General features: G+C 44.0%; 1 protein-coding gene across 2 annotated transcripts; it reads left to right on the forward strand.

The window, feature by feature from the left end:
- The first annotated feature begins 823 nt into the window (after positions 1–823).
- SEPHS1 (selenophosphate synthetase 1) lies at positions 824–27,112 on the forward strand. Of its 2 annotated transcripts, none has more exons than XM_082311172.1 (9): positions 824–865; positions 4,011–4,272; positions 8,271–8,374; positions 13,180–13,287; positions 14,173–14,327; positions 15,142–15,232; positions 18,596–18,695; positions 20,291–20,503; positions 25,885–27,112. In XM_082311172.1, exons 2-9 carry the CDS (start codon positions 4,080–4,082, stop codon positions 26,097–26,099), a joined length of 1,179 nt encoding a protein of 392 aa, XP_082167298.1. In that variant the 5' UTR covers positions 824–865; positions 4,011–4,079; the 3' UTR covers positions 26,100–27,112. The 2 variants fall into 2 exon arrangements, with proteins under 2 accessions (XP_082167298.1, XP_082167297.1); XM_082311171.1 differs by lacking the exon at positions 824–865 and adding an exon at positions 1,715–1,787.

Genomic DNA, 27,112 nt, shown 5'->3' on the forward strand with positions numbered 1-27,112 from the left:
TTCTGTGGCCTCCTCTGGCCCCGCTCCAACAGCTCCCTGTCCTTCCCGTGCTGAGGACCCCCGAGCTGGACGCAGGGCTCCAGGGGGGTCTCCCCAGAGCAGAGCAGAGGGGCAGAATCCCCTCCCTCGCCCTGCTGGCCACGCTGCGGGGGATGCAGCCTGGGGTACGGTTGGCTTTCTGGGCTGCGAGAGCACATTGCCGGCTCATGTCCAGCTTTTCATCCACCAGTACCCCCAGTCCTTCTCCATGGGGCTGCTCTTAAAAATTCGGGCAGCGGGGTTCCTCCGCCCCGGGAGCCAGCACCACGCACCGCACAAGGCACCCCGCCGGCCGGGGTGGAAACTGGAGGAAACGAACCCCTCCGCCTGCCCTCGCCCTCCCCGCGCCGGGGTCGCTTCGGCACCCCGCTCCAACACCCGCTCCGCACCGGGGTGCGGCCCCTCCTCCCGAGGAACCCCGCAAGCAGGCTGCGTGGGCCCCCACCCGCGCCCAGCGGCTCGCTGCAACCCCTGCAACCCTGCCGGCACCGCCGCGCTCTGTGTGCGTGTGCGCGGGCTTGCGTGACCGCCTTGCAACCTGCCCCTGCAGCCCACGCGTGCACGGCCACGAAAGGGGGGAGTGGGTTGCAACAAGTCGCGCTGCAACAGGTCGCGATAGGGGGGTGGCGGGGGGGGAGGGGAGAGCGCTGCGCGCGCGCGGCCGCCGAGGGGGAGGGGGGGAGGTTTAACCCCGCCGTGCCCGGCGGCGGCGGCGGCGGCATTTCTATTCAGGCGGCGCTGAGGGAGCCCGGCGCGCCCGGTGCATTGTGGGACTGGGCTGGGAGTCCCGTTCGCGGGAGGAGGCGGAGGGCGAGGAGGCGAGCCGGTAAGAGGGAGACCTGAGGAGGGAGGGGGGCGGAGGAGGAGGAGGGGGGGGGTGCAAGGCGGGGAGATTTAAAGGGGAATTCGCCTCCGCCGTTACGCCGGGTCGGGCGCGGGGGGCGGCGCGGCGCCACCGGGGCGCGGGCTGCCCGCCGGGCCCCGCCGCCCTCCCTCAGCCCGGCCCCGGGGGAAGGGCGGGGGAAGTAGGAGGGGGGGGGGTGCGCCGCGCCTCACCGCGCCGCCGCGGCCGCTTTAAAAAAATCCAGCGCCGGCAAAGGGCGGGTTAAATTTTTCGCCCGCCGACATTTTTTTTTTTTTTCCCTTTTTTCCCTCCTTCCCCCCCCCCCTTCCTTTCCCTCCCTCACGGAACGGCGGCGGCGGGGGGGGGGGGGGGGGGCGGCGGCGGCGGCGGCGGCGCGCGCCCAACGTTCCACCGGCCGCCCCGCGCGCGCGCGCGCGCCCCGGGGCTGGCGGCTCGTGCCTCCGCCTGCAAAGCCCTGCCTCCGCCTGCAAGGGGTTAACCCCGCCCCGGCTGACATCTTACCTGCACGCACGTGCGCCCCGGACCCGCGTGGGGGGGGGGTGAGGGGGGGTCGGGTCCCCCCCCGTGTCCAAGCCGCCCCCCGTGGGGTTTGTCCCCTCCGGAGCCAGGAGAAGGGGGCGGGGGGTCGCTGCCTGCAGGGCTCCTCGCTGCACGCAGCCAGCCGGGCTGCTCTTCCTCCCCCGCCTCCTCCTCCTCCTCCGCTCCGGCTGCACAAAGAGCAACCGTGGAGGCCCTGGCTCGCCTTTAAAGGCAGCGGCTGGAAATTTAAGGTGTCCCAGAGCCATGTCGCTGCGCACGCCGTGGGTAGATGGCTGTCGCAGCTCCGCACCCTGTAGGTCTCGGGCGGTTGGGTTGCCGTTGATTGCTCTTGGGTTTGTTTTGGGTAGGTACCTGGCTCTAGCTCTTCCTCGCGCTCCCCTTTTGCTCCTCTGCTCTCTCCTCTCTGCTCTTTAGGGAGGCAAGGGTTAAGCTTTCGGTTTTAATATTTATTATGCCGTTCTTTTAAAGTAAGAAACATCTGGGTTACGAGGTGTTTGCTTCTGCCGGGGAGGGACGCCTAACGCTGGCGTTGCACGCCTGCACAGACGGCCAGCAGTCACACGAAACTCGGTCTTGCGGGGAAGGTTGCTCCCATGGCGGTCTGCGAAATACATAGTTGCATGTAGCTGCATGGAGATCTTCATCAAAAAGTTACTGTGTTCTTGCACACAGTGGATGTTTTCCGTTAAATAAACTCGTCTTGGTTGTTTCAGTATTTGTTTTCAAACCGGGGAACGTAATTTACTGTGTCTTAACAGTCCTCAAGGCTGCAAAAAGTTCCTGGTAGGCTGTGGCCTCTGAATCCTTTCCTATATAAGTAGGTAGGGGGTGCTAAGCATATTGCAATTACTGGTTAGATGAAGGAAAATGTTTCCCTTGTGGGCCGAGCTGCTTTTTATAAATTTCTGGAATTAATTAGAATGAAGTGTTAAAAAAGAATGAAGGGGGAAAAAAAAAAAAAATCCCTCTCCTTGAAAAGCTTTTGTCTCCCATTTCTGTTGACAGGTTGTTTTCCAGACACTATCTTTTTTTTTTTTTTTTTTTTTTTTTGATTGCAAGTGCTTAGTGTCTTGCATTGGAAGACAACAGCTACGAACCGAATTCATTGCTCATCCAAGACACGTTCTTGTAACTAGAGTTTGGATTACTGCCCGAGCCTGGGCTTTGGAAGATTTGTTTTAAATAAGTGCCACGCCTCCCAGAGAAGGAGGGAAAGCGCTGTAAAGGGGAGCTGGGCTCCGCATCAGAAGTTCTCAGGGAGCTAAAAACTTCGATTCCTACAAAGTATGTTCAGTAAATTAGCAGACTTAAAGGTTTATGGAGCAGATGTACTTGTTAATAAGGGCTGTATAGGGGAAATCAGTTGCACAGCCTGTAGATTTACTTTTTTTCTTACATTTAGCACTGTCGAACTTGGCGAATACCAGTCACTTGCATTCATTTTTTTGCTTTTCAGCTTAACCTCGTAACGGCGTGACCATCAGTATCAGGTTTTGTCAGCGGTGCTGCCGAACTCCGTTCCTGTTGTTAGGCAGGATCCTTGCTTTCTAAGAAACTACCGCAGACAGGTCATTTTTAGTAATTCCTGAAAACTTCTTCTCTGAGAAAGATGAATTGCATTTTATCACAGCCGTTCCTGTTTAGAAGTCACTGTCTCGGTTAGGCCTCTTATTAGTTTTGGAGTGTGGTGTATGTGAGTCAGAGTGGAAAAACGTTCTAAAATTAGACATGCATTGTTAAGAATTTTATTAAATGAGTTGCATCAGTGTCTTTTTACATTACCATTTTAATGGGCAATTCTCTGTGTTCTCAGTATCGTTAGTTGACTAAAAAAGGGCTCGAGAGGCAAGAAACTTTTCTTTTCAACATTTTTGTGTCTGCAAACGTACTGAAGGGTAAACTGGCGTGTTTGTAGGTAAACCAGTCTGCTTAAATACGGCCTCTTTGTTCTTCTGTTACCTGTGCTAACAGAACACCCGGCTTGCGTTTTCCCCCAAGGAGAACAGGTGTATTATGGAGTTTCGGCTTCTTACATCAGAACTGACGCGGAGCCGTTCTTTGAAAAGCATCTTATTTTTGAGATTAATATGTTAATGGCTAAAATTGTGACCCCGCGCTGAGCTGAGTACAAACAGATGTCTCTGCTGAGCGTGTTGCAGGATCAGGGCCCAGGTTGCCTTTTGGAAATCGGCCTCAGTGCTCTGGGAACTATTATTTCTTTCATTACCTCTGTGTTAAATGAGGTCGGTAAGTGTGTTAGATTCTTTTTTTTAATGAAAAACTTATGCAGCGTATCTGGAAAAGAAAATTCATTCTCTGATTTGCTTGGCATAGTTACAGTTTTAAATGTTGGAAGGTAGGAAGAGGAGTCGTTCCTTTGTCGCCTTAGGGAAATGGGTCGTGTGAGATGTGCCCACCTGTCTCTAACAAGCGAAGGAAGACGTTGAGTGCTTTCTCTTTCTTTTTAACTTGCTCTATGTGGAAACCTTGTTGTCTTGCAGCTCCTAGGATTTTCTAAAGTTCCCGAATTTTTTTTTTTATTATTTTTATTTCTTTTGTTAATTAGACTGATCAGCAGAGAAGCTGATACCGTTGCTCTGGGGTGGGAAAGGCCAGCAGTCTGTGCGAGAGAACCATGTCTGTTCGGGAGTCGTTTAACCCAGAAAGTTACGAACTGGACAAGAGCTTCCGTCTGACCCGATTCACTGAACTGAAAGGCACAGGCTGCAAAGTGCCTCAGGATGTCTTACAGAAACTGCTCGAATCCCTACAAGAAAACCATTTTCAGGAAGATGAACAGTTCCTGGGGGCAGTTATGCCCAGGTTGGGTAAGTAGTTGCTCATCTAGACACGTGCGATCCTCCTGTTTGGTCTGCTTAGTGATATGATCTCATTTGTGGTTTGTTTAATCAGTTTGAAAATTGTATGTTGTATAATGCATGCACAGCATCCAGAAATCTGAAGAATTACTCTCGCGTTGTCATTTGTTGGCATCTGGGATACAAGAATGTTATTTTAATTATTTAACATCCTGCAGTGTGCTCAACTACAAAGAAAAACCCGTCAGGAATGGCCGTCGTGATAGGCACGTGCTTAGGAGTTAGTCTCCTCCTCCTTTTCCCAGTAGATGCTTTGCAAATTGAAGTCGTATCAATTAATTTCGGGACTTCTATATTAATACATTGCCTTTGGAAATTTATGCAATGAATGCAATGAATTTTATGCAATTAGGTGACTCGCAGGTGAAGTTCCCCTCTCCCTCCCCTCTGTTCCTGGGTCAGAGAAAGTGAGCAAGAGAAAACTTTCTCGCTTCAGCTGAGGCTGTGAGCGGATTGTTTCACAGTTGTCATTTTTCCTTTCAGTCCTTTCACTGTTCCCCACTCTAACTTTTTTGCTCACCTGTAGAAGCTGCCTGGGAAAGGCTGTCTTTCCAAGACCTCTGTGTTCTTGCCAGCTTCACTTTCTCTTTGGTATTTGCACAATGATGCAAGCAGTAAGGGAAAACAACCTGCACAAGCCACCTACATGGGCAACAGGGCAAACGTAGGTATTTTGATACCAGCTACTCTACCTAATATTGATATAGATAAATGAATGTAGATAATGTGTTTAATGACATTTTTAATTCTGTTTGTCTATTTACTCAGCCCTGCATATTCAATCTCTACTTTGCAGCGCAGAATGAATTTTTTTTCCTCAACTTAGGAATATCAATGTAGTATTTATTCTGAAGTTATTTAATTACTGATTTAGTGTCCAATAACCTTACTTAAAACTATTTCAACATTGCTAATTGTCTGTTATCAGGCTAACAGGTTGCAATCCATCATTCTGGTAGAGATTGAATTCAGAGAGAGATTAGTAAGGTGCCCATGTTCTTGCTTAAGCAATGGCAATCTGCCTATGAAATATCTAAGCAGCAATTGTGTGTGGAGCTGGGGTGGGACTGTAATTTAATATTCCCTAATGAAGGACACTTCCAGCTTTTTATCCCCAAATTGCTATTTATATATTTTTTTTCTGAATTAAATAAGTTAGTCACAACAGCATTTCAATTTGGCAAATTTCTAAAATCAGTAATAGTTGGTTTAGATTTAATTATCTAGCTATTGGGGTTTTTTTTCCTCTTATAAACTTACAGGCTCTAAACAGTAATGGAACTGCTAATAGATTTTTCTTCTCCAGCTATAAGAAAAGGTAAAAAAAGTAGACTAATGCCATCAATGTGTAGGTGTGGTATTATGTAACAGGAGATCACTTAGTAATGGAAGGTGGAGAGTTCAGGTCTCTTAAAAATATGCTTTTGTGGTGAGTATCCCTTTAACAAATATGTCTTTGGATAAGTTTGGTGTTGTTTGCCTCTGATGCCTTGTGCTTAAAAGGGATAGACAGGTAACTTTACAGCCTGGGCATATGCACCATGCTTTCGAGATGCAGTCAAGAGGGAAGTTGCCAATAGCAGGCTCGACCTCGCTCCTTTTTAGTTCTGCAAGTGGCATTACCCAGAGCAATCTTAAATATGGCTGTGAGTATATCCATGAGTAAGAAACTGCAAGTTTGATATTAATTCTCAGAGCTGTTATGGGCCTTGAAATCACTGTTTTCAGCCACCTCTCTGAGCAGATTCAGCATTCTCCTGGAGAAACTGGCTGCTCATGGCTTGGACGGGTGTACTCTTTGCTGGGTCAAAAACTGGCTGGACGGCTGGGCCCAAAGAGTTGTGGTGAATAGAGTTAAATCCAGTTAGCGGCCGGTCACGAGTGGTGTTCCTCAGGGCTCAGTAGTGGGGTCAGTTCTGTTTAATATCTTTATCAGTGATCTGGATGAGGGGATTGAGTGCACCCTCAGTAAGTTTGCAGATGACACCAAGTTGGGTGGAAGTGTCGATCTGCTGGAGGGCAGGAAGGCCCTGCAGAGGGACCTGGACAGGCTGGAGCGATGGGCCGGGGCCAACTGTATGAGGTTCAACAAGGCTCAGTGCCGGGTCCTGCACTTGGGTCACAACGAAACCATGCAATGCTGCAGGCTGGGGGAGGAGTGGCTGGGGAGCTGCCTGGTGGGAAAGGACCTGGGGGTGTTGGTTGACAGCTGGCTGAGTATGAGCCGGCAGTGTGCTCAGGTGGGTTGGTATCTCTTCCCAAGTAACAAGCAATAGGACAAGAGGAAATGGCCTCAAGTTGTGCCAGGGGCTTAGGTTGGATATTAAGAAAAATTTCTTCACCGAAAGGGCAGTCAGGCACTGGCACAGGCTGCCCAGGGAAGTGGTTGAGTCTCCATCCCTGGAGGCATTTAAAAGACATGTAGATGTGGTGCTTAAGGACATGGTTTAGTGGTGGACTTGGCAGTGCTGGGTTAACGGTTGGACTCGGTGATCTTAAAGGTCTTTTCCAACCTAAACAATTCTATGATTCTATGATTTAGTCAGTCCTTTTCTGATGGAACAGAAATGTAGCCTCAGAAGGACCGTCGTGGCCCCTTGGCTTGTCTGTCAAGCAGCACTTTCGCTGAAGCTGTACAAAACCGCATAAGTGAAATCAGTCTTGCAGCATTACGGCATGAATAGGTGAACTGAGAGCAAAACAGCTCCTATACGTGAGCCACTTCTCTGTAACCGCTTGTACGCGCTTCCCTGGAGACACTGGGCATCGTGCATAATAGCTTGGTAGCTTCTGCGGAGGATGAGTAACCCTAAATTACTGGTTATGAGCTTCTGTCAGTATCCCATCTCTTCCAAGGCAAGATCTGCCTCCGTAGGCAGGAGAGGCAAGATCCTCTTCACTTATATACCTACTGCCTGGCAGACCTTCTGCTCTGTGTCCTCAGTAGGACCTCAGATGACAGCAGCTTGCTCCATCCCCGTACAGGACACTGCCAAATACTGGCTTGTAGCACTTGCTAGGTAGTGCGTTTCATTAATACATGGGGAAAAGCTCCTGTGTGGCGTCTGCTTCCTGAAAACTGGTTGTTTGAAGACTCTTGCCCTGTGGAGGTATGCAAAGTAGTTCTAGGTAGCTTGCTGCCAGCCCAGGAGGGACCTAAGCTACCTGCCGTTGCCACAAGGCACGAGGATATCGACAGGGAGCGCGGCTCAGCACGTTGTGATTTGTCACCTGCCGCTTTTGTGCGGGCTCTTGCATCGCAGCAAATGCCCAGGGGCTTTAATGTCGCTTACTCTGTTTGAAATACCCACCATCATGGAAGAGGCTGCGCTTGGTGGTGTGGTTTTCTCAAAGGAGTTTCCCTCTCTGGCAGATCGTCTTGCCGCCTTTCAGCCTCACGGAAGTCATGCGAGGTTAACACAGTTGCAGAAGCTCCAAGCGGGTGAATCATCTTTCACCAAGGGCCTAGGCTGTGACTTGTGGCATTCTTCTTGTTCCTCCTGAAGTGAGGAAATGCCCTTTACCGAGAGGCTGTGTCCTTTTAAAACTGTTGATATGTTTTTGTTGAGATCAGAGTGACAGGAAAACCTTTTTGCTTTTGGCAATGTCAATTTATGTAGTTCCTCTTAACTTTAAATGTACGTACATACAAGCACAGATGTTCTTAATGCACTATTATTAATGCTGCAACAAAATGTAGAATATTGTAGTTTAGTTCTTGCTTTCAGCCATTTACACTTCTGTTCCAGTCAGGAGTTCTCATTCTTCGCTTGGTTTTCCTCTTATTTGTGCTATGTGCTTTCTCTAAGGAAGGAATTTGCCATGTCTGTTTAGGCAGTATTCTGAGTTGTACTTCACAAGATGTGGTTTATAAGTTCTCTTGTTAAGAGCAACAGGTAATTAAGGACGGAGTTACTCACCTCACTGATGGATTTCTGTCTTTGCAGGAATTGGGATGGACACTTGTGTTATTCCATTAAGACATGGAGGTTTGTCGTTGGTCCAGACGACAGATTATATTTATCCTATTGTGGATGATCCTTATATGATGGTAAGTTGGCTAAACTTAATTGTTAGCTATATTTCTCATTTGGTTTGTGCTTCTTGCTTACCAATTTGATGGCAATTTTGACCGTTTCTTCTAGATGTGTAGTGCTAATTGTTTGATTAACTGCATTCAGAGTCTTTCCTAAATACACATGAAGAGGGAAAGGCGTAGTTTCATCCTGTAATCTTTTCCATGTCAGCCAGGAATGCTGCAGTGCTGCTTTCTAAAGGTGAAAGTTGGGAGAACTGCCACCTTTAGTTCAAATTTCCCTCCATCTGTTGTTCTGTGGGATTTGGCTTGAAAAGCCCAAAAGGGGGGGGGAAAGAGCTGTCTGTGAAGCAGCAGAGAGTAAACTCCACTTACGAGCAGAACCGCGTTGCAATTGGCCTTTTTTGAGGTTCTGAAATAACCAAGTAACATGTTAGAACTGGAAATGTCTAAATGACAGTAGTTGGCAATAGCACCTGGCAACTTCAGAGTGCTTTGTCAACACCAGTTTTCCCATTGTACTACCTCTGCTTGCAGATGGATAAGTTGAAATAACTTGTTGGAAGTTGTGTGCGCTTTGACTTCGGTTCCTTCTGTGTCCGTATGTCATTTAGTCCGTCTCAGTAGGGATTCCTCTGTGGTGTTACGTGTGACGGTGATCAGTATTGACTTGAACAGAAGGTCATGGGGAAACAATGAACTTTAAAAAAGGACTTAGTAAAGCTGTAAGGAATTCTACAGGAGGTATTCATTAAATGAAATTTAAGAAATGCTAGAATTCATGTTTCCTGTGATTTGAATGTGACTCCTTTGCTTTAAGGCATGCTTTTACTGCTGTTCATATGATTGCATGCTCTATTTGCTGTTTTTGGTTCGTTGTTTGTTCTGTGAGACCTGTCAGGTAGGTTTTGGACATGCAGTTTGAGATTGGGACCAACTAATTTTTTTTTTTTTGGCACGCTTGACCAGGTGTTGTGCACATATGCAAGCCTAGCTCCTTTGATTTCTGTTCCAGAGGAGCTCTCTTTCTGCAAACTGAGCAGCCCAGATCTCAGGCTGGCCTCTGGAGTACAGAGTTGTTGAGCTCCCCTGAGAAATTTGATTCAAGTGGCTTGCTTTAACATCATGTGGGAACTTGTCAGGGACCAGAATAAAAAAAAAAAAAAATAAAAAAAAAAAATCTGTGTTGTCGGAGAGCTGTGTTCAACTTCATCAGCTGAGAAACTCTTTTCTCGCCTTGTAACAAAAACTTGCGAGGGACGGCGTGAGAAGGCTGTGGTGAAGGAGGAGGGTTGTTTTGTTTGGAGATAGAAAGGGTTTGAGATGCCGCAGAAGTGGATAGATGAGCCTGTGCCCAGATGAGGTTTAGGCCAGTGTGGTAGGAGTGGAATGTAAATTTGGCCTTAATCCAGCTTCATCGGTTGCATCGTAGTTACTGTCTATACTGTGATCCACATGTGCCAGCAGCTGTAACTTTGGCGTTTTCTAACTCTCAGGTCCTTCGCTTTTCATTCTTGTCAGCGTTAATTTTAATGCGGTGGCTTGCCACTTCGCCATCTGCTTACAGATGTGTATTTCTTCTTAAAAGCTAACTGAGAACAGGGGATCTGTCGCAAGCCTTCTTGATGATACCTGCAGTGATGACCCAGCAGGGTTGGAGCTGCTGGATCCTCTACTCGCACCTCTCTCTTGCGGACTACGGTACCTGGGGGCAATATAGATTGCCATTTTCTTGTGCGGACCAACATCAGTTGGAGGACAGTCAAATACAATTTGCCATGTGGTTTACGGACAGTTAAGAGCAGAGAAATGGTGAGACTTGGGAATTTTGTGCCCAGGCTGTATAAAGGAGTGTGCTCTGGGCTCCAGTGTTCAAGACAGACTGCTGCTGCCCTGTTTCTCCTGCTGTTTTTTTTCCCTGTTTTCAGTCTAGACTCCCCCTGACCCATGCCTGTCATTACCAGTCTCTGTTCTCGTTGTCACTTACACACAGTACACGCTCTGCTCCTTGCTCTTCTGCTCTTATCTCCTTACCTAGTCAATTCTAGCCTGTTTTTGGGTGGATGATCCCTGATTTAGAGTCTCTTTGTTTCTCTGTGCACAGTGTCTACCCGCAGCTCCTTATCTGATCTCTCTTCCTAGTTGGGGCGAGAGGAAGCAAGGAGGGAAAGCCAAAAGTGCAAATGGACTCCAAGCTCGGTGCTGTCACAGAAGGGGTCAGAAAACGGCTGGGGAGGCATAACTGCATGTGGACTCAGCTGAACTTCAGATTTTTGCTTCAGAAAACAGCTTTCACTCTGTCACTGCCTATTTTGAAACGAAGTTCTGCAGTTATATGCAAAAAACCTCTTCCTTCTTTTCCCCTTTCCCCTCCTCTTTGGCTTTGTTCTTGAAAACACTCAATCCATGTTGCCCGAAATATCCCTAGGATGTCCGCCTGTAAAATCTATATCCAGCATAGGACTTTTCAACTTAAATGCTTTGATATTGGAAAAGTTACAAGCAATTGAAGATAGGTTTCATAATAAGTATCAAGCCACTGGTAATAGGACTGGGACTGGCCTCCGTTGTGGCACTGTGGAAACACCTTTTTGAATACAGGAGCAGGAAACTGGCTGGTCTGAGAGTGCACTTCATTCCTCCTCCACTCCAGGAACCTTTTTTGTGCCCTTTTAAGATGAACCTTCGCTCAAGACTGGGGGCGGGGGTCTGATACTCCATCCTTTGCCCTTATAAATAGTATTGCACATAGATACTTGTGTTTCAGGGGGACTATGCAAGCAGTCAGGTAACACGTGGGACCCAGCTAGGCTGACCCCTGTTTGTGAATCCTGTCCTGTTTACCGGTGTTCACAAGCCATGTATTGCTCCTTTTGCTCCTTCAGACTTGAGACTTGCACTCCCTGAATCTGTTTCCATGGTGGTTTTGCCAGTTGGCAAAAGCAGTGTTAGACTGACCTCTGACCACTAGAATAAAGAGCTGTTGTCAGTGTGGTTTTAAAAACTTATCTATCATTCCTAAGAGGGCATAAACCAGCAGTTTGTTTGGTAAATACTGAAGATAGTGGAGAATGGTTTGATAGTCTCCTTCCAGAAAAGGAAGATGGCAGGCTTTAGTGTTCTTAAACATCTAGAAATGTAACAGCCAATATCCATCAAACCATGCAGTACACAGCTCACTCTTCTCTAAATAGTTTAAGATTTAAATGATTAAAACATATTCCAGTTCCAAATATAAGGGATTCCCTGATGCCACTGAAGCTCTTGAATTTATGAAAAGCTGCTTTATATATAATTGTGATTTGGAGGTGTTATTTCATGTCATCAGCAAGTAAGGTAACTGCCTGAAAATATTAATTTTTGCAAAAATCCTGCATGTGTGATTAGACTGTAAGGTTTTAGAGATGGTGGAAATGTGTTTAGATTCCTTCCCCTCCCCCGTCCCCCAATTTGTCTTCCAGCTAAAGCATCTTTCTGTAGTCCAAATGGTGTCAAATAAGCCTGTTGTTGTTTCTATCATGGTGGTGTTGCCTCTGAACTTTATAAAAAGCACGGATTTACAATCTCAAAACCAGATGTTGGTTACAATTCTGCAGCTGTAAACCTAAAACAATTTTAATAAAACGCGTGGAGTCTTCCAGAGTAACACAACAGAATTTGTCCTGTATTTTAAAATCATCCTGCCGTCCGTTAGGGCACATCCTGTATCAAAGTTCTGCATCTCCATCGGGAGACTCGATGTCTCATCTGTGCTGGGTCCACAGCCCAACAAACCCTCACTTGGATTCATTAATTTAGCAAAATTAGAGTAGCTAAGCTCATGTGACCCAAGTGATCCCTTCTCAGTCCTGTCAGCTTCAAGATTTCTAAGAGGAATCTTCAACAGAAGACTAGGTCCCTTGGACAAATTTTTGTTAGTGGAGATGTTCACACACACAAAAGTCAGTTAAAACGTATGCGCTGTAGCAAAACTCAGCCTTCTCTTGTCCTTTGAACAAGTGATAGAGTTGGCACGTCCCCCTCTCCATACAGGTGGTGGGGGACAGACATCTCCCATCAGCAGCCGTGTGTGCTCCTAAGCGGTGGCAAGGCCGGCTTCTGGGAGCCCCGAGATCCTTAATCCCCGGCACGTGCTGTCTTCTGCAGACAGCTTCTTACGGACTTCCCAACAGAAGCAGCACCCCGATGGGCCTGTCCTGGCAGCACAACTGTATCCTCCGGGAAGAAGAGTACTCTCCTAAAAACTTAGGAGTGTAGACGTGGCCTCCAGGGTAGTGCAGAGGAACAGCTTTCTCATCAAGGTCCCTGTCTCCTACGTATTCTGATGCAGAAGAGGTACAGCAATATACACTTTTTTGGATTAGCTTCCTAGCAGTTGTGAATTACTTACCATGGTCATCGTCTTCAGTGTGTACAGTTTTGTACTGGAATAAAGTTGATAGGAACATATCAGACTAAGTAAACTGAGCTTTCTATCAAAGCTAGACTTTGTCAAGCTTAATTTCAGCCTCTAAAATTAGGTATCCAGTACAAAATCAGTGTGGGATTCCTATGTAGACAGTGAGAGAGTATGCTGACCAAGAGAGCTGGGATGAATTCTCTCCTTACCTGTAAAGGGAACAGATATCTGCACTTCTAGATGGGCACGTTGCACAACATGGATCATACCACACCTTTGCTGGGTTTCTTAATGCAGGAGCCTGTGGAATAAGCATCTGTCTCAGAGTGCAAACTCATGCTGGAAGTTTTGTTGGTGGCAGGTGTCTGAACATTTACAAACAGTCCTGCAGATTTTTTTTTTTTCTGTCTTTCTTTTTCAGGGACGGATAGCATGTGCCAATGTCCTAAGTGACCTTTATGCCATGGGGGTCACAGAATGTGACAACATGTTGATGCTCCTTGGAATCAGCAATAAAATGACAGATAGGGTAAGATCTTTGGTACTTGCTTTTAACAGAAGACCCAAACAGCTAAACATGCTTAGAATTTATTTACCTTTAGTGTATTTTCTCCTCAAAGTTTGAACCCTTTTAAAGAAGAGATGGTTTTATTGAATGTCTCAGTTCATAGTATGGGTCTTGCCTCATAAACATTCTGAGGTCACTTGCTAAAAGTTTGGTTTTCTGTGGCATTGTAATCTGCTGCTGCTAATACCTTTGTCTCCACCAAAATGGGGTCCCTGCTTCTGTCAATTCAGGACAATGTTGCTCCAAGGCAGCATTTGATTACCAATTAATGTATCAATCTGAATAGCTGCTTCTGGTTTGCTTATGCTGGCTTTGTAACATCTCTCTGAAGCAGAAGAAACTGAAACGGATTGCTTTTCTTTTTCTTTTTTTTTTTTCTTTTTTTTTTTTGTGGAAGTGACCAGCATGTTTGTTTGTTTTGCTCTAGCAAAAAAGGGATGTTTATTCTTGGAAGTAAGTTGAAATTTTGCAGGTTAGTGGAGGCCAAATGCAGCTTGATTTAACTTTGCCTTTGCACTGCACTGCTGTGGCTGTACCTGATTATAACAGCAGGAGAGTTGTTCTGAGTTTCCAGAACTCTGATTTCTTTACTTTTATATGACCTTTTGAAGAATGTTTCTTCAGCGTAAGAATATCTCTTCACCTCTTTTACAAAGAGCTGTCAAACCATAGCTCTATGGGATAACATGCAATTTTCAGGAGGCTAACCTCTTCTTAAGGCTGGCTTTTCTGTCACGAACTATTTGCCACGAGGGCATTTGGCTTGAGTGATTAAAAGCCCTGGACCAGTCTTGAAATGACTAGGACTGCTGTGTATGGAACTCTGACTTCTGTTTTGATCTCTAGGAAAGAGACAAAGTGATGCCTCTAATTATCCAGGGTTTCAAAGATGCAGCAGAAGAGGCAGGAACATCTGTTACTGGTGGCCAAACAGTGTTAAATCCCTGGATTGTTTTAGGAGGAGTGGCCACGACAGTCTGTCAGCCTAATGAATTTATAATGTAAGTTAAATCGCTAAACAATCAAAGGCACTGGTCTGAAGGGATACAGTAAAAAATCCTTTAAATACCATGTTGTGATCTTGTAATCTGTCTCCTGATGAATAAAGTAGTACCTTCTCCTGCTTGCATTTGTCCTTAGCACTCAACAGATGCCACATCTCTTTTGTACATGCTTGCTTTTTTTAAACAGGATGTCCTTTTACTTCTCCCCACCCCCCAGTATCTTTTAATCCTATTCTCCTTTTGACAGGAGAGTTAAGCTTCTAACCTTTAGAGGTATTGAAGACTGTTTTGGGACATAAATTTCTGTCATGTTTATACATACATTTTAAACCATCTCCCAATTATCCTATTAACGGCTGTAGAGAACTACAGAATTGCTGTGTTTACAGCATTCTGTCTGTTTAACAGTAGCTGATTTTGAATGTCCCACTGTGGCATGTTACACTATACAAATGGATTTGTTCGTGATCCTAGTGATGGTTATCTTATGCCCTGAAGTAACAAAGGTCATTTTTTTCTCCCTATCCTATCTTACATCTCCAGTAAATTGAAAGATGTAATTTTGTGTGTGTCTGACTGCAAGCATTGTTATATTCCAAGAAAGAAGGATTAGCACTTTTCAATAAGTTTGCAGCTTTTTGCTCAATAATATCCCACGGCAATGAATCCCAAAGGGTAATTCTGCAATTAGTCAGTTTTTTAACTGTGCAACAAGATACATGGGTCTGTGAAAATGTAATTATCAGCACTTATTCCTAATAACGTGTGTGAATCTCACTGTGTAATTAATATGTGAATTCTTTGTTTTCAGGCCAGACAATGCAGTGCCAGGAGATGTGCTTGTATTAACTAAACCCTTGGGAACACAAGTGGCTGTAGCTGTCCACCAGTGGCTAGATATTGTGAGTACACTGCAAAAAAAAGAAATAGGGAAGAGGGGTGTGAGTTAAAGGTGACCTTCCTCACTCCCTCAAAACCTCAAAGTGACAGAGTTCAGCAGTGTAATAAGTACACTGAGGGCTCGGTTGGGAATGATCTACCACCTCGCTCTCCTCCTTGGTGTGTCAGCCTTACCTGCTTATGTGCAAAACTCTTTTGGCATCGAGACAATTTACTATTTTGTGCTTAGTGAGCCCATCTTAATTGCATCTAATTCTTAGTTAGTTCTCAGGCATTGCTGTAATAAACAAAATTGTTTACTAACAGAACAACAGACTAGCACCCTGGGTAAAATTATGTCCTACTCCACCTGCCAAAGTAATTGGCAAAAGCTTATTGATGGCAATTAGGCCAAGATTGCTGTCTGTGTTCATGGGCTTTCTGCTTGTGTACATGGAAATACATCTACGTTTCACATGTATTACCCTGTGCATTCAGTAAGAATATTTCTAGCAGCATTATGTATGTAGACATACTTCCATCTGTTACTTCAGGCAAAAATGTAACTACTGAACTGAAAAGTGACTGCAAAATTGGCATCTGCTTATGTTGTCTGGCTCCCAGTATGTGTCTTCAGAATTATAACTGCTCAGTCTACACGTTAAAAAGATGCATCTTTTCTACTTTTGGGACTACTGAGCCAATAGACTGGCAGAGGAGTGAGCTGGAATCTACTTTGTCTTGGCTGTTGGCCACTGCATTGTCAGATGAATTCTAATTACAAAGCCTGTGTTAGCAAAAGTGGGAGAGAACCAGTTTAAACCTTCATTGGAGTCTGAAGCATGAGCAACAAGAAAAAAATATTTTTCTCCTTCTTCACAGGGTCTGGCCTAGCAATTTTGACCTCTGCAGAATCCTGCATTTTCCAATCAGATATAAGGATCAGGGCCTCAGATAATCTTGATATGAAAATGAAGTGAAACAACAAGACACCAATTTTATAGTATGTTTTCTGGCCATAATCTTACTTCTTAACATATCTATTATTGTACTGACAAACAGACTTGCAAATTAAGGATATTCTGAATTTCCACATATTTCAAGTACTTCTAATTTCCTTGACTGTCAACCAAAAACACTTTCTGGTCTGAAAAATGAGGACAGCAAGGAAATCAATCCTCCTATTACGTGTAAACAACATATATCTTTGATTGTGGTAGGAAAATTTCCGAGTAGCTGTGCTGCCTTTTCTTCAGCTTTGTTTTGTGAAAGAGTAGGGAAAGTGAAACTAGAATTACCCATCACAAATCCACCCATAAATCAAATTTCAGTAGGGAATTTGACTTTGTGTTGAAAAGTATGTGGGAGAAAGTACATAGTACAGCAAGTTTATGCATAGGCAAGAAAAGAAAACTGGAGCGTAGAGATATGTGGCTGCAAAACAAATTGGGGGGAAAAAAAAAAAAAAAAAAAAAAAAACAAAACCAAAACACAACCTAAAGGCTGAGGTATTTAAACAGAGCAGTAGCGAATGAGTTCCTGGTGACAAGTGAAAGGAAGATCCAAATGGAGGCAAAATTTGTCCTCCTTGCTTGGTTGCTGCCAGCATTGTTGCAGCCAAGCTCCAGCTGCGTTGCTGGCGGCAGCTGCCATAGGGTGCAAAGGAAGAGACTGCAAAGAATCTGCAGGGAGCCGGCGCCCCAGGGGACCAGGTCTGGGATGTGCTAGGGGTGATGGAGCTGTTTGGCTGCCAGGCTGATGATGTGGAGTGATTCGGCTGGTCCACAGCTGGGAACTGGCATCCCTTTGCCTTTTCCTCTTTCGGCTGAAAAGCATGAAAGGGGTTGCTGTAATGTGCCCCTTCAGGAGGGATTTTCCAGCCCTTGCTGTTGTCTACAGACCCTTCCCATTTGGAAATCTAATCTTACTTTTAAAAGTTGTTTGGGGATTTTTGTGAACTTTTCTACCTTTGTTTCCTCTCTACTAACCCCAGTGTCCGATTGCTATAGTGGAGAGGCATTTGCATCTAATTTGTATCCTACCTGTGTTTGTGGCTCTCCTAGCCTCAGCCTTGAGTTCTGCTTCCACCTGACTCATGATTTCCATTCCCATCATCTGACTGGTTTCTGTCCCATGATCGGCCTCAGAACCCTGTTTTTGAAAACTAAGGCAGAATGACTGCTCAGGTTTTTCAGTCATACCCGCAGTAAGAGTAATCACTATTCTGTCCCCTCTCTAACAGCCTCATTAATTTTTTTTTTTTTTTACTTGCTCTCTCTCTTACTTAATTGGTCAGACCCAGTTCAACCTAATTTTGGAAGTTCTGATCTTACCACTGTATTTCCTTGCTCTTTAACAAATTATTTGTTTTGGCTGACCAGTCTCTTTTCCCCTCTCTCTTACACCCCTCGAAGTCAGCGTTCGTTTGTTAAGGATAAGAGCCTCTTTGACAAGATCCTTCCCCAGTGCAGCATCATATACTAGTTCTTAGTAGTTTTTGCACCTTTGATTTAGTAAGAAGTCTGTTCTACGCATTTCTTCTGTGGAATGGCAATGTAGGCATTGTGGTGTCAAAAATCCTATTTTTGTTTGCTTTCAGTTCTCTGTAATTTTATTTCCATTGCAAAAAAATAAGAAAATTAAACCAGTTTGTAGTGTTGCTCTTAACAGCTAAATGATTGCTTTGTTTCATTCTGGATCTGGAATTACTTCAGCTTTGAATGAAACAATTGCCCTTTACAAAGGTACTATTTCCTAAATTGTTCTGAGAGCCTTTTGGGATGAAAAACATTGCTTAGTATGTGATGGAGGCATGAGTCCATACACGACACTGGAGAATGGGTGGAGGGAGTGTTAAACTGTATGAAACTGTAAAGGAAATTTATGAAACTGTCTTAATCCTAACTCACTAGAGCGATTACATCCTGCCTTAGCATACATTCCTCAGGCCTGGACTTGTGGGTATCAGTGGCCTTTCTTGATCAAAGTGTCCAGATGCGAAATCAAGAGTTTTCTCTTAAAAAAAAAAACAAGATGCCAGAGATTACAAATCTCAACATCCAGCAACAAGGTTCTTTCAGTTTGGCTGTGGAGTTCAAGCCAGAGAGTTGCCTTGAAGGCGTTCTTTGCCCTAGGGTAGGTTATTCCACTCCACTCTGCTGCAAGATTTGAGGTGCTTAGTGCCTAACAGATCTTTAAATGGACTTCACTTAAGTACAGCAGAGTAAGGCACACACCTTTGACTGTTGAACCTTTTGCCCCTCTTTAACTGAGTTTATAAATAAAAAAGTACATTTTCGATGAAGGTTTTTTTTTAAAGTGGTAAAGGTGTGCTTTAAAATATACAGCTGAAAATCTAAAAGAATCATCTTTGTTTCATCCATTAGCCAGAAAAATGGAATAAAATCAAACTAGTGGTAACGCAAGAAGATGTAGAACTAGCGTACCAGGAAGCAATGATGAATATGGCACGACTGAACAGAACAGGTAAGAAGAGATGTGTGTGTTGGGGGGGGCGGAGGGGAGGTTGTGGGTTTTTCCAGTTCCATACTTAATTTCATTTCGCTGCCATGGGGAAATGTGACACAGCTGCTTTATCCCTTCCTTCTGCCCCATCTTTCTGCTGTTCAGTGTTTGTGAAGCAAGCAAATTAAAATCAAACGCCCCTTTTAATTATACAGCAAAAACACAAATGCTGCTGGAGATGATTATGACTCATGTGAGTGCTGCAAGTAACATCCCAGTGAGTTAGAGGATGTTTTAAAGGGAAATATATTGGATTTGTTCCTTATCTTCTGTGCCTAGAGAACTCATGAGGGCCTGACTGTAATAAGGTTAAAAAAACTCAAAATAGAATAAAAAAGGAAAAGCTCTTTATTTTTGTATGCTTCAATTTAAATTTTTAGTTTTTAATTGTGTCATGTTACGTGCTTCCCAAAGTGTGGAATATGTAGCGCATGTTTTCTTTTCTGTTCCCCCCGCATGTTTTTGTGGTGGGTTTAGTTTTTTGGTTGTGTTTTTTTTTGTTGTTGTTGTTGTTGGGTTTTTTTTTCTTTTAATTTTGGTAGGGGGAAGCTTCTGCTTTTACCCTAGAGATTTTAATCCAGGATTTCCCTTCTTCGTTCAAAGTATCTTTGGAGGAGGCGAGAATTGAGTTAGATGTTTCCTCACTTCGCAGTTGAAGGAACAGGGATAGTTAAATATCTCTTCTCCCATTTATTCAGTTTTCATTTGGTATTTGTTATGTCATCCCACTGGTTTTTTATTCTTTCACAAAGTCTTCCAGGAAAAATAAATGGCCAGGATTGTCTTATGGAAAAGAACTCGGGTCCTGCTCATGTATTGAGAAGCACCAAAGAAGGGCAAAGCATTCTTGGTTTTGTTTTTCTCCACTCACTTTTGTCAGGCACCTTTAACAACACTTAAATATCCTTAACTGGAGCTATTGTCCTGCATGCAGGGGTGCCCTTCTCCCACCCAGGGCTCTGTGGTTGCAAATGCCTAAGAATTTCATGAATGCATAGGTGGGGAGGCTGGGGCCCTTCCCTGGCAACCTGCAGGCTTTGTTCTTAAGCTCTTACACTTAAAAAATTTAAAAGTGTCCAGAACTTAAGTTCGGATGTGGTAGTTTTACAGAGTGGCAGGGAAAGAGATGTGAGAAAATTGACCCAGGATGAGTCTGGTCCTCGCCCTTAATGAAGCAAAGCTGAGCTCAGAACCTCTCTGGGCCTCAACTTTGGGAAGTTTGAATCTGGAGCAAACCCCTGTTTCTTAGACTGCTAATATAAATTAGTAGCACATGTCTAATAGAGCATGCTGATAAATATAACTTCGGTACTGGATTTTCAGCATGATTTAATACCTTAAATACAAGTTGAATTTTTTAATGGTTACATGCACTACTGGTGAATTCCAGTTCCTTCAAGCATTTTTTTATTAATTTAAACAGTAACCCAATCTGATTCAAATTAAAGGTATGCAATGGCATTCAAACTCTGCACAATATTGTTGAAGCATTGCTATTCCTGATAATTTTTTTCTGATTTGTGTTTGTTTTTTTTTCCCCCTTCCCTCTCTTGTAGCTGCTGGACTCATGCACACTTTCAATGCACATGCAGCTACAGACATCACAGGATTTGGAATCCTGGGGCATGCACAAAACCTTGCCAAGCAGCAGCGAAATGAGGTGTCCTTTGTTATTCATAACCTTCCTGTTCTTGCTAAGATGGCTGCTGTCAGTAAGGCTTGTGGCAATATGTTTGGCCTCATGCACGGGACTTGTCCGGAGACTTCAGGTAGGTGACAGTTGTACCACCCTCTTCCTTCCCTACACCTCCACGTTGGAGTTTAATAACATTTCAAATGTACAAATCACGTGCTTTGCATTCAGGTTTGCAGTTGGTTTGGCGTAGAGCCAAGCTAATGAGCATTAGCTGCACAACTGTTCACAATTAACTTCTTCAGCCCAACTTCCAAACCACCGTCCTATTCTGAATGCCTTCTGCTTCCTTATGAAGCACCACTCTAGAAACCCTTGCTGTATCTAGAAAATTTTGCAGTTAGAAGTTAGCGATGATTCTGAATTCTTTTGAAACCTATTTTTCTCTTAGCTGTTAACTCCAGAACAGTGAATATCTGAAAATCCCAGCACAGCTGATGCAGTTTCTCAAAGGTGGAGCCACCTGCAGTAGGTTTGCCAGTCAAATGAGTGATTTTTGTTTCTCATTATGAATATGTGTGAAGTTTAGTGCTGAATGGGCCAGCCTTGGTGACTGAGGCCTTCTCTGTTCACAGCATACAGACATCCAAGAATATAGATTTTCTTCCTTACGTATATGAATAAAGGGTTGTGACTAGCAGCAAAGAAGAAAAAAAAAAGCATTTGGTCTCTGACCCATTCATTACTTGAGTTCTGTATTTAATAAAGCTGCCACTTGCAGTGACAATGAATACAACAGACGTACTAAGAATCAGGCTATGGACACCACGTTCATTTCAGATAAGCATTTAAACAGTCACCAGGTGATAAGAACTTGGGATGTTTGAAAGTTGCCTTATTATTAAGTGTAGGCCGCTTTCCTGACTAGCATGGTCACTGTCTTCTGCTAGAAGTCTTTATACTTCATTTTCCTCATGAATCTTTTGTCCTGTTCACCTTGTTTTTCTTCTTTAATCTGACTTTTCTTTCTCTTTGGGAAATGGAGAAGATGTAACAACAACTCTGTCTTTTTTTCTTATCTCATTTCTCCACCCTCTTCCTGCTCTCCAAAAGTGTTATCCAAGTTCTCTGCAGTTCACAACAGAGGGGGCCCCTTGAAGCAAAGCAGTCCAAAGATCTGGAAAGAAGCATCACAGTGAGAGCCATAAACTTTTCCCCTAGTGAATACGCAACTTAACCATGATCTGCTGAATTGTTCCTTAGCCATCTGCGTTTAAACCGGCGCTCTGTCCTACAGAGACCGTATGGCTCAGATGATGTGTAATAGGATATGGGACGTGAACCCTTTCAGGAGTTCAAATCCAGCCTCAGTCAGCAGAGACCAGAAATATCTGGTGGCAGTTTGGCAAGCTGTGTCAGTAAGGTTGGTAGTACCAGAGAGATTCTTACTACCCAGGAGTCCGCGTAACCAGAGTGCTAGTAGCATTTGTTATTGGTTGCAAAGAGGCCAAAAAATAGCGCGGGTGCAGAGCTGGAGCTGCAGGCTGCTCTTTGAGGTGAGCGGCTGCGGCAGAGGTTTGTATAGCAGTTGGCATGGGAATCGTTTAGCTGCAGGCTGAGTGCTTGAGTCCTCAGAGCTGCCCATCCTGCACCCTGGGGATATCCAGTTCTGTCTTCTCACTGCAGGAATGTAAAACGGTGGGGATGTGCGCGCTGCTGTGAGAGTGCTTGGAAGCGGAAAACAGTCGGCTTCAGAATCGCTTTTGGGACTGAGAGCAAGAGGTGTCTTTGAGACGCTGAGTGGCTTAACGTTTCGACATAGATGGATGATGATGGAAAAAACAGCAGGACATATCTGGTTATTTGTGAACTTTGAGTGCCTCAAAACACATATATTTGATTTCATCACAGCGTTGCATTTCTTGCATTAGAGGTGGCTATAGGGATTTTTTACAGGGCAGTGTCTGCCAAATATTAGAGAGATCCGTAGCCACGTGGACACAACAGCTCTGGTCTGAAAGCTGTATAACTGCGGTCCCAAAGGCTTTAGGCTTATGCTGGATAGCCTGACACATTGCAGCAGTCTGTATTAGCTTGGGCACGGTGCACTGGGATGGCTCGTTAGCATTCAGACCCACGATGTTTGCGTGCTTCATGTCCTGGGGTTGATTTATATGAAGGCAAGCATGTGGCTTGCTGCGCCTCTACGTCCAGTTGTGAGGATGCCTTTTGAGGGGCTGCTCAGGGCTGTTCATACCGTAATACAGATATGCTCTTTCTCTGTTGTCTTAAACTTCCAGAAATGCTCTCTCTGTAGCTTCTTCGTTTGTGAACAGATGTTTTTCAGCAGAGTGGGCAGGCAATGAGAAATTTACTGGAAAACGATTTGAATGGATTTTAAGGCTGTTGATTTTTTTCCAGTGCGCATTTGCTGGGCACCTGTTGACCAAAGTCAGTGTTGGAAAGATCTATTGTGTCATCTGTTCCATCTTCCAGGCACTCTTGCTTATGGGGTATTTTCTGAAAATTGCATTTTTACAAGATTTTGCGGTCTCTTTTAGGTAACTCTTTGGTAAAGGTTAAAGTTGCAATCAGGCAGTTAGTTTCAAAAAACTTAATTCTGTTTATTAGGCTGGCTGTTTGCCGAAATAAGTTGCACAGTTACTCTATATGGGATGTTCATACACATGTGTATTTTTGCCAGTCCTCTTCTAATAACTTTTGAAACTGTTTACTGGTGTCAGCCAATTTTTTTAGTGTAGTAGAGGTATCTCAACCCAGTGTTCCTGCAAATTTTGTGTAAATAGGCAGATGGGTAGAAAAGAAGGGCTGTTAGTGCCTGAGGAGAAGCATCTCATCTGTTTGTTAGTCATTGTGGCAGAAAGCCATTAGCAGGAGCAAGGACACTCGTTTTTGATGCATGGACTGTTTGTATCTCTGCTTTTAATTGCAAAGCTTTGTGTAGTCTGCTTTTGAAGTTTTCTGTGTCCACTTCCCTGCTTGCAATCCAGCTGTTAAAACCAGCAATGTTCAAAACTTCTTACAAAAAAAAAAAACCAAAACCCACAAACCCAAAAAAACCAAAACAACAAAAAACCATAAATTTTTAAGAAGGTAAGCCAGGACAGACAGCAAGTATCTACATCCTTTCAGCCCCTGAAAGAAGCGTGTAGCAAACTCTCAAACCGCCACGGCCATTTGTTCATTCAGTCTGCAGTTTGTTTGCTTTGTCTTCAGCGGTGGCTGACGCAGACCGAAAACTTGGTACACCGTGAAATGCTGCTTGCTTCAGTGCAGAGCGGCACTGCTGCTTCGTTTTCCGCAGGCACGTTGCAACAACTCCTGGTGGCTGTGACCTTGCACAGGTGAAGACTTCTTGTAGTTGTCCATGGGACAAAAACCAGAGCAGCTGGGAAGGCCAGCAACATAGACTAGACTAGAATACATAGCAGAAAACCTTACGGACTTACCCAAAGGGTTAAAGAGGCTGGTCAGTCTACCAGAGAAATAACTATAATCCCTGCAGACAGGAATCCTATTACTGATCAAGAGTAGCCTGTAGCCTCTATTAAGGGTTATTGATCACGCTGTGGGATGCAGCCAGCAGGTGGGAAGTGATTTTTGATTGGAAACTGGGATTTTGTACGTTTTTCTGATCTTGCCAAAGAATGTTAAAAGGGTATGTGTACAAGTGGTATAAAATGGCAGAGAGAGAGTGTGTGGGGAAAAGATAATTGAGTGAAGATTATTTGTGTGCTCTTTCTTATTTCCTTTTTCACCATGCTTCTACCCTCCCTTCCAGCACATTCTCTGCGCTACCACTTGTAAACCTCTTCCCTGACTCGCTTGCACCATGACATAAGTTTCTCTTCAGTTTGATTTAGACCTTTCCATGGGAATGACACATAATTCCTTTGCAATTGATTTGTCTCTTACATCTGGAGTAGCTTACATGTTGTCTTTCAAGTTTCTGGGTTTTTTTGATGGGAGTACCTGGATGTTATGTTCTGAAATGTCAGAGAGGTAGGCGTTCTTCTGGGCGGCACACTCATTTGCTTCATATCGAACCTAAAAGATAACTTTCATGCTTCCACCTGTCCTTATAAGTAAGTTCTCATGTTCAATAGCTGCTTCTTCCTCACAGCTTTAAGTGAAAAGTGGTTTCAGCCACTGTCGAGAGAGCTGTTTGCTTGGAAAAGCAAACATAAAGGTGCCCAAGGTGCTAAGAAGCTGTCCGAGGGCCACGGAGGAGGAGGGAGCACCGAGCCCAGGGTGGCCAGCTCAGCAGGTGGCCCTTTGCCCCCAGGGTTAGCTCAGAGCTGGTGGCACGACTTGTGCCGCTGGCTGATGCCCTTTGCCTGGACGAGAAGACTTTGTGTCAAATAACTCTTTTAAGAGTAAGCAAGCCTCAGCACGTGCCCAAATTCCTGTTTGCATGAATATACTCTCTTGCTGGTGTTCTCCAAACGTTTTCCAATGGGAGATGCTATTTTAACGTCCCTTACAGGAGGCTGCTGTGTGTCAGAATACAGCGCAGTGTACAGATGTGAGCTGCACAAACTGCATGTAGCGTGCAATAGGCTGAGGTTTAATTAGGCATCTGCAGATGAGTTTACTGCTCTGTCTTGCAGTGCTTCACACCTTTGCAATGTAGCATGAATGTAAAAAAGGTAAGGGATATAAAAAAGCTGAATACTCTAATAATAAAGGATAGCACCAAAGCATTTAATGATTTGGTCAGAGCCCCCTGGAAATTTGTGCCAGAGCTGACAATGAAACTCTTTCTAGTAATTCACTTGCCAAGCCACCTTTTTCAGTGCTTTGGGATTCTTATAATGGAAGTGTTTTTAGGCTTAATAACTGAACGGCAAGCTTGCTAACTAGTTATTGTGCTGCTTCGGAAAAGCATTCTTTAGTAAATGAAATATTTTTCAGTTGTGTCTGAGAAAAAATCTTATGGGAAAGGCCAAAAAAGGTTAGAAAATTCCGTAACAAAGGGGTCAAAAGGACTGTCACAGGGAGCGCTGCATCAAGCCTGTGTTTAATTTTCTGCCTCTTGCGTTCCCTGGTAATAGTCCCTGTTTTGATGAACTATTTCATTGGCGGCAATGGGATTACTTGCAGAATCAGCTGCTACCGATACGTGGTTATAGGTATCTGAATATGACCTTTATCCGAAATGTTTCTGTGTAGAGGCACTTTGCAGTCCTCTGTTGGAAGTTTACAATGCGGGTGTTGTTTCAGTATGTCATTTGTTGGCATCAGTCTGATGTCCTCTTGCCAACATCTTTTGTGTGTATTTGGCTTCGTTTACATACCCCCTAAACACTGAATTCAGGCATAAACTTCTTTCTGTAAAGCAAGAGCTCAGACTTCCACCGTGTCTTCTCTTGGAGTCCTTGGAGTTCGACAGCATCCACTGAAGTCACCAAGTGCTTGTCTAAACAGAGATTTGGCAGATCAAGGTTGAAACGCTTTGCAATCAGACGTTCTAATGCTCTGCTTTTTCCTTTGCAGGAGGCCTCCTCATCTGTTTACCACGAGAACAGGCAGCGCGTTTCTGTGCCGAGATCAAGTCTCCAAAATACGGCGAAGGTCACCAAGCGTGGATTATCGGCATTGTAGAGAAGGGCAACCGCACGGCCAGAATTATAGACAAACCACGAATCATTGAAGTCGCACCACAGGTGGCCACTCAGAACGTGAACCCGACGCCCGGTGCCACCTCTTAATATAGATGAAATAGCCGTTTGTTTTTAAATAGATCTATTCCTTTATCATCCTACAATTTAAAGAACTGTAAAAAGAAAAGAAAACTTGTTGTGTCTGCACATCTGGTGGCCTTAGGTCAGTTTATGAGTGGATACAATTAATAAAATAAAATCCATTGCCTTTTTTTCCTGTTACATTAACTGAAGATGCACCTAATCTTGAGGCAGCTTCTGAGTTGAGAATTATATTGTTATCCAATACTGTTGATTCATTTTGAATCTTTAGACACTTATCTCTTGCCGCATAGGCTCTTTTTAAAGGTGCTTTCACGTAGCACAGACATTACCAGTAGTAGTGTCGAATAGCAGTTTGTGTCCTTTCATTATATGTATATTTATCATAAGTCTAATTTTGATGCCTTGAGTGATATTCCAGAAAGGCAATAAATTGATAAGCGACACAGTGGGTATACCCAGTAGTAAGAGGGTTGCATGATTACATTCAATCTTTGATTTTTTTTTTTTTTTTTTTTTTTTTTAATTTTTTTTGTAAGGTTTAGTCTTACCAAGAGCATCTATGACCCTGGACATTGCTTGGTAGTGCACTCTGTTTAAACGAGCAAGTGCTGACTTTGCATGGAAAGCGCTTCAGAGTCGGAGGAGTCATTTTTAATTTCATTATTTGTAGACCTGACAATATTTACTGTATTATCAATGATTGTTTTCTTTATTGATAGTAAGGAAAAATAATTCTTTTTTTGCAACGTGATTGGATGTGCTATAGTGCAACAAAGGTTTTGCAGACCAAAAGGAGGTTACTGTATAATATTCATTTACAATTCACTATATAAATAACTACACAAATAATTTTTAAATATAATCAAACTAAAATAAACCTCTGTTCTGTGGATGGTAGTGTTTAATACATTTTATATTTTGTATAGTGATTACAGGCCTTTTTTGTTTCTTTAAAATCAGCAGCTGTTTAGTATAATTCTTAGTATTATTTTGTTCTTTGCTCAAATACATTTTTG

This window comes from Platalea leucorodia, assembly GCF_965183815.1.
Source record: "Platalea leucorodia genome assembly, chromosome: 4".
NCBI classification, from domain to species: domain Eukaryota; kingdom Metazoa; phylum Chordata; class Aves; order Pelecaniformes; family Threskiornithidae; genus Platalea; species Platalea leucorodia.

Excerpts from the sequence above, each read along its gene's own strand:
- SEPHS1 (XM_082311172.1), top strand. The coding sequence starts at position 4,080 with ATGTCTGTTCGGGAGTCGTTTAACCCAGAAAGTTACGAACTGGACAAG. Across the intron at positions 8,375-13,179 it reads TGGATGATCCTTATATGATG|GGACGGATAGCATGTGCCAA; the intron begins GTAAGTTGGCTA and ends TTTCTTTTTCAG. Across the intron at positions 20,504-25,884 it reads GACTTGTCCGGAGACTTCAG|GAGGCCTCCTCATCTGTTTA; the intron begins GTAGGTGACAGT and ends TTTCCTTTGCAG.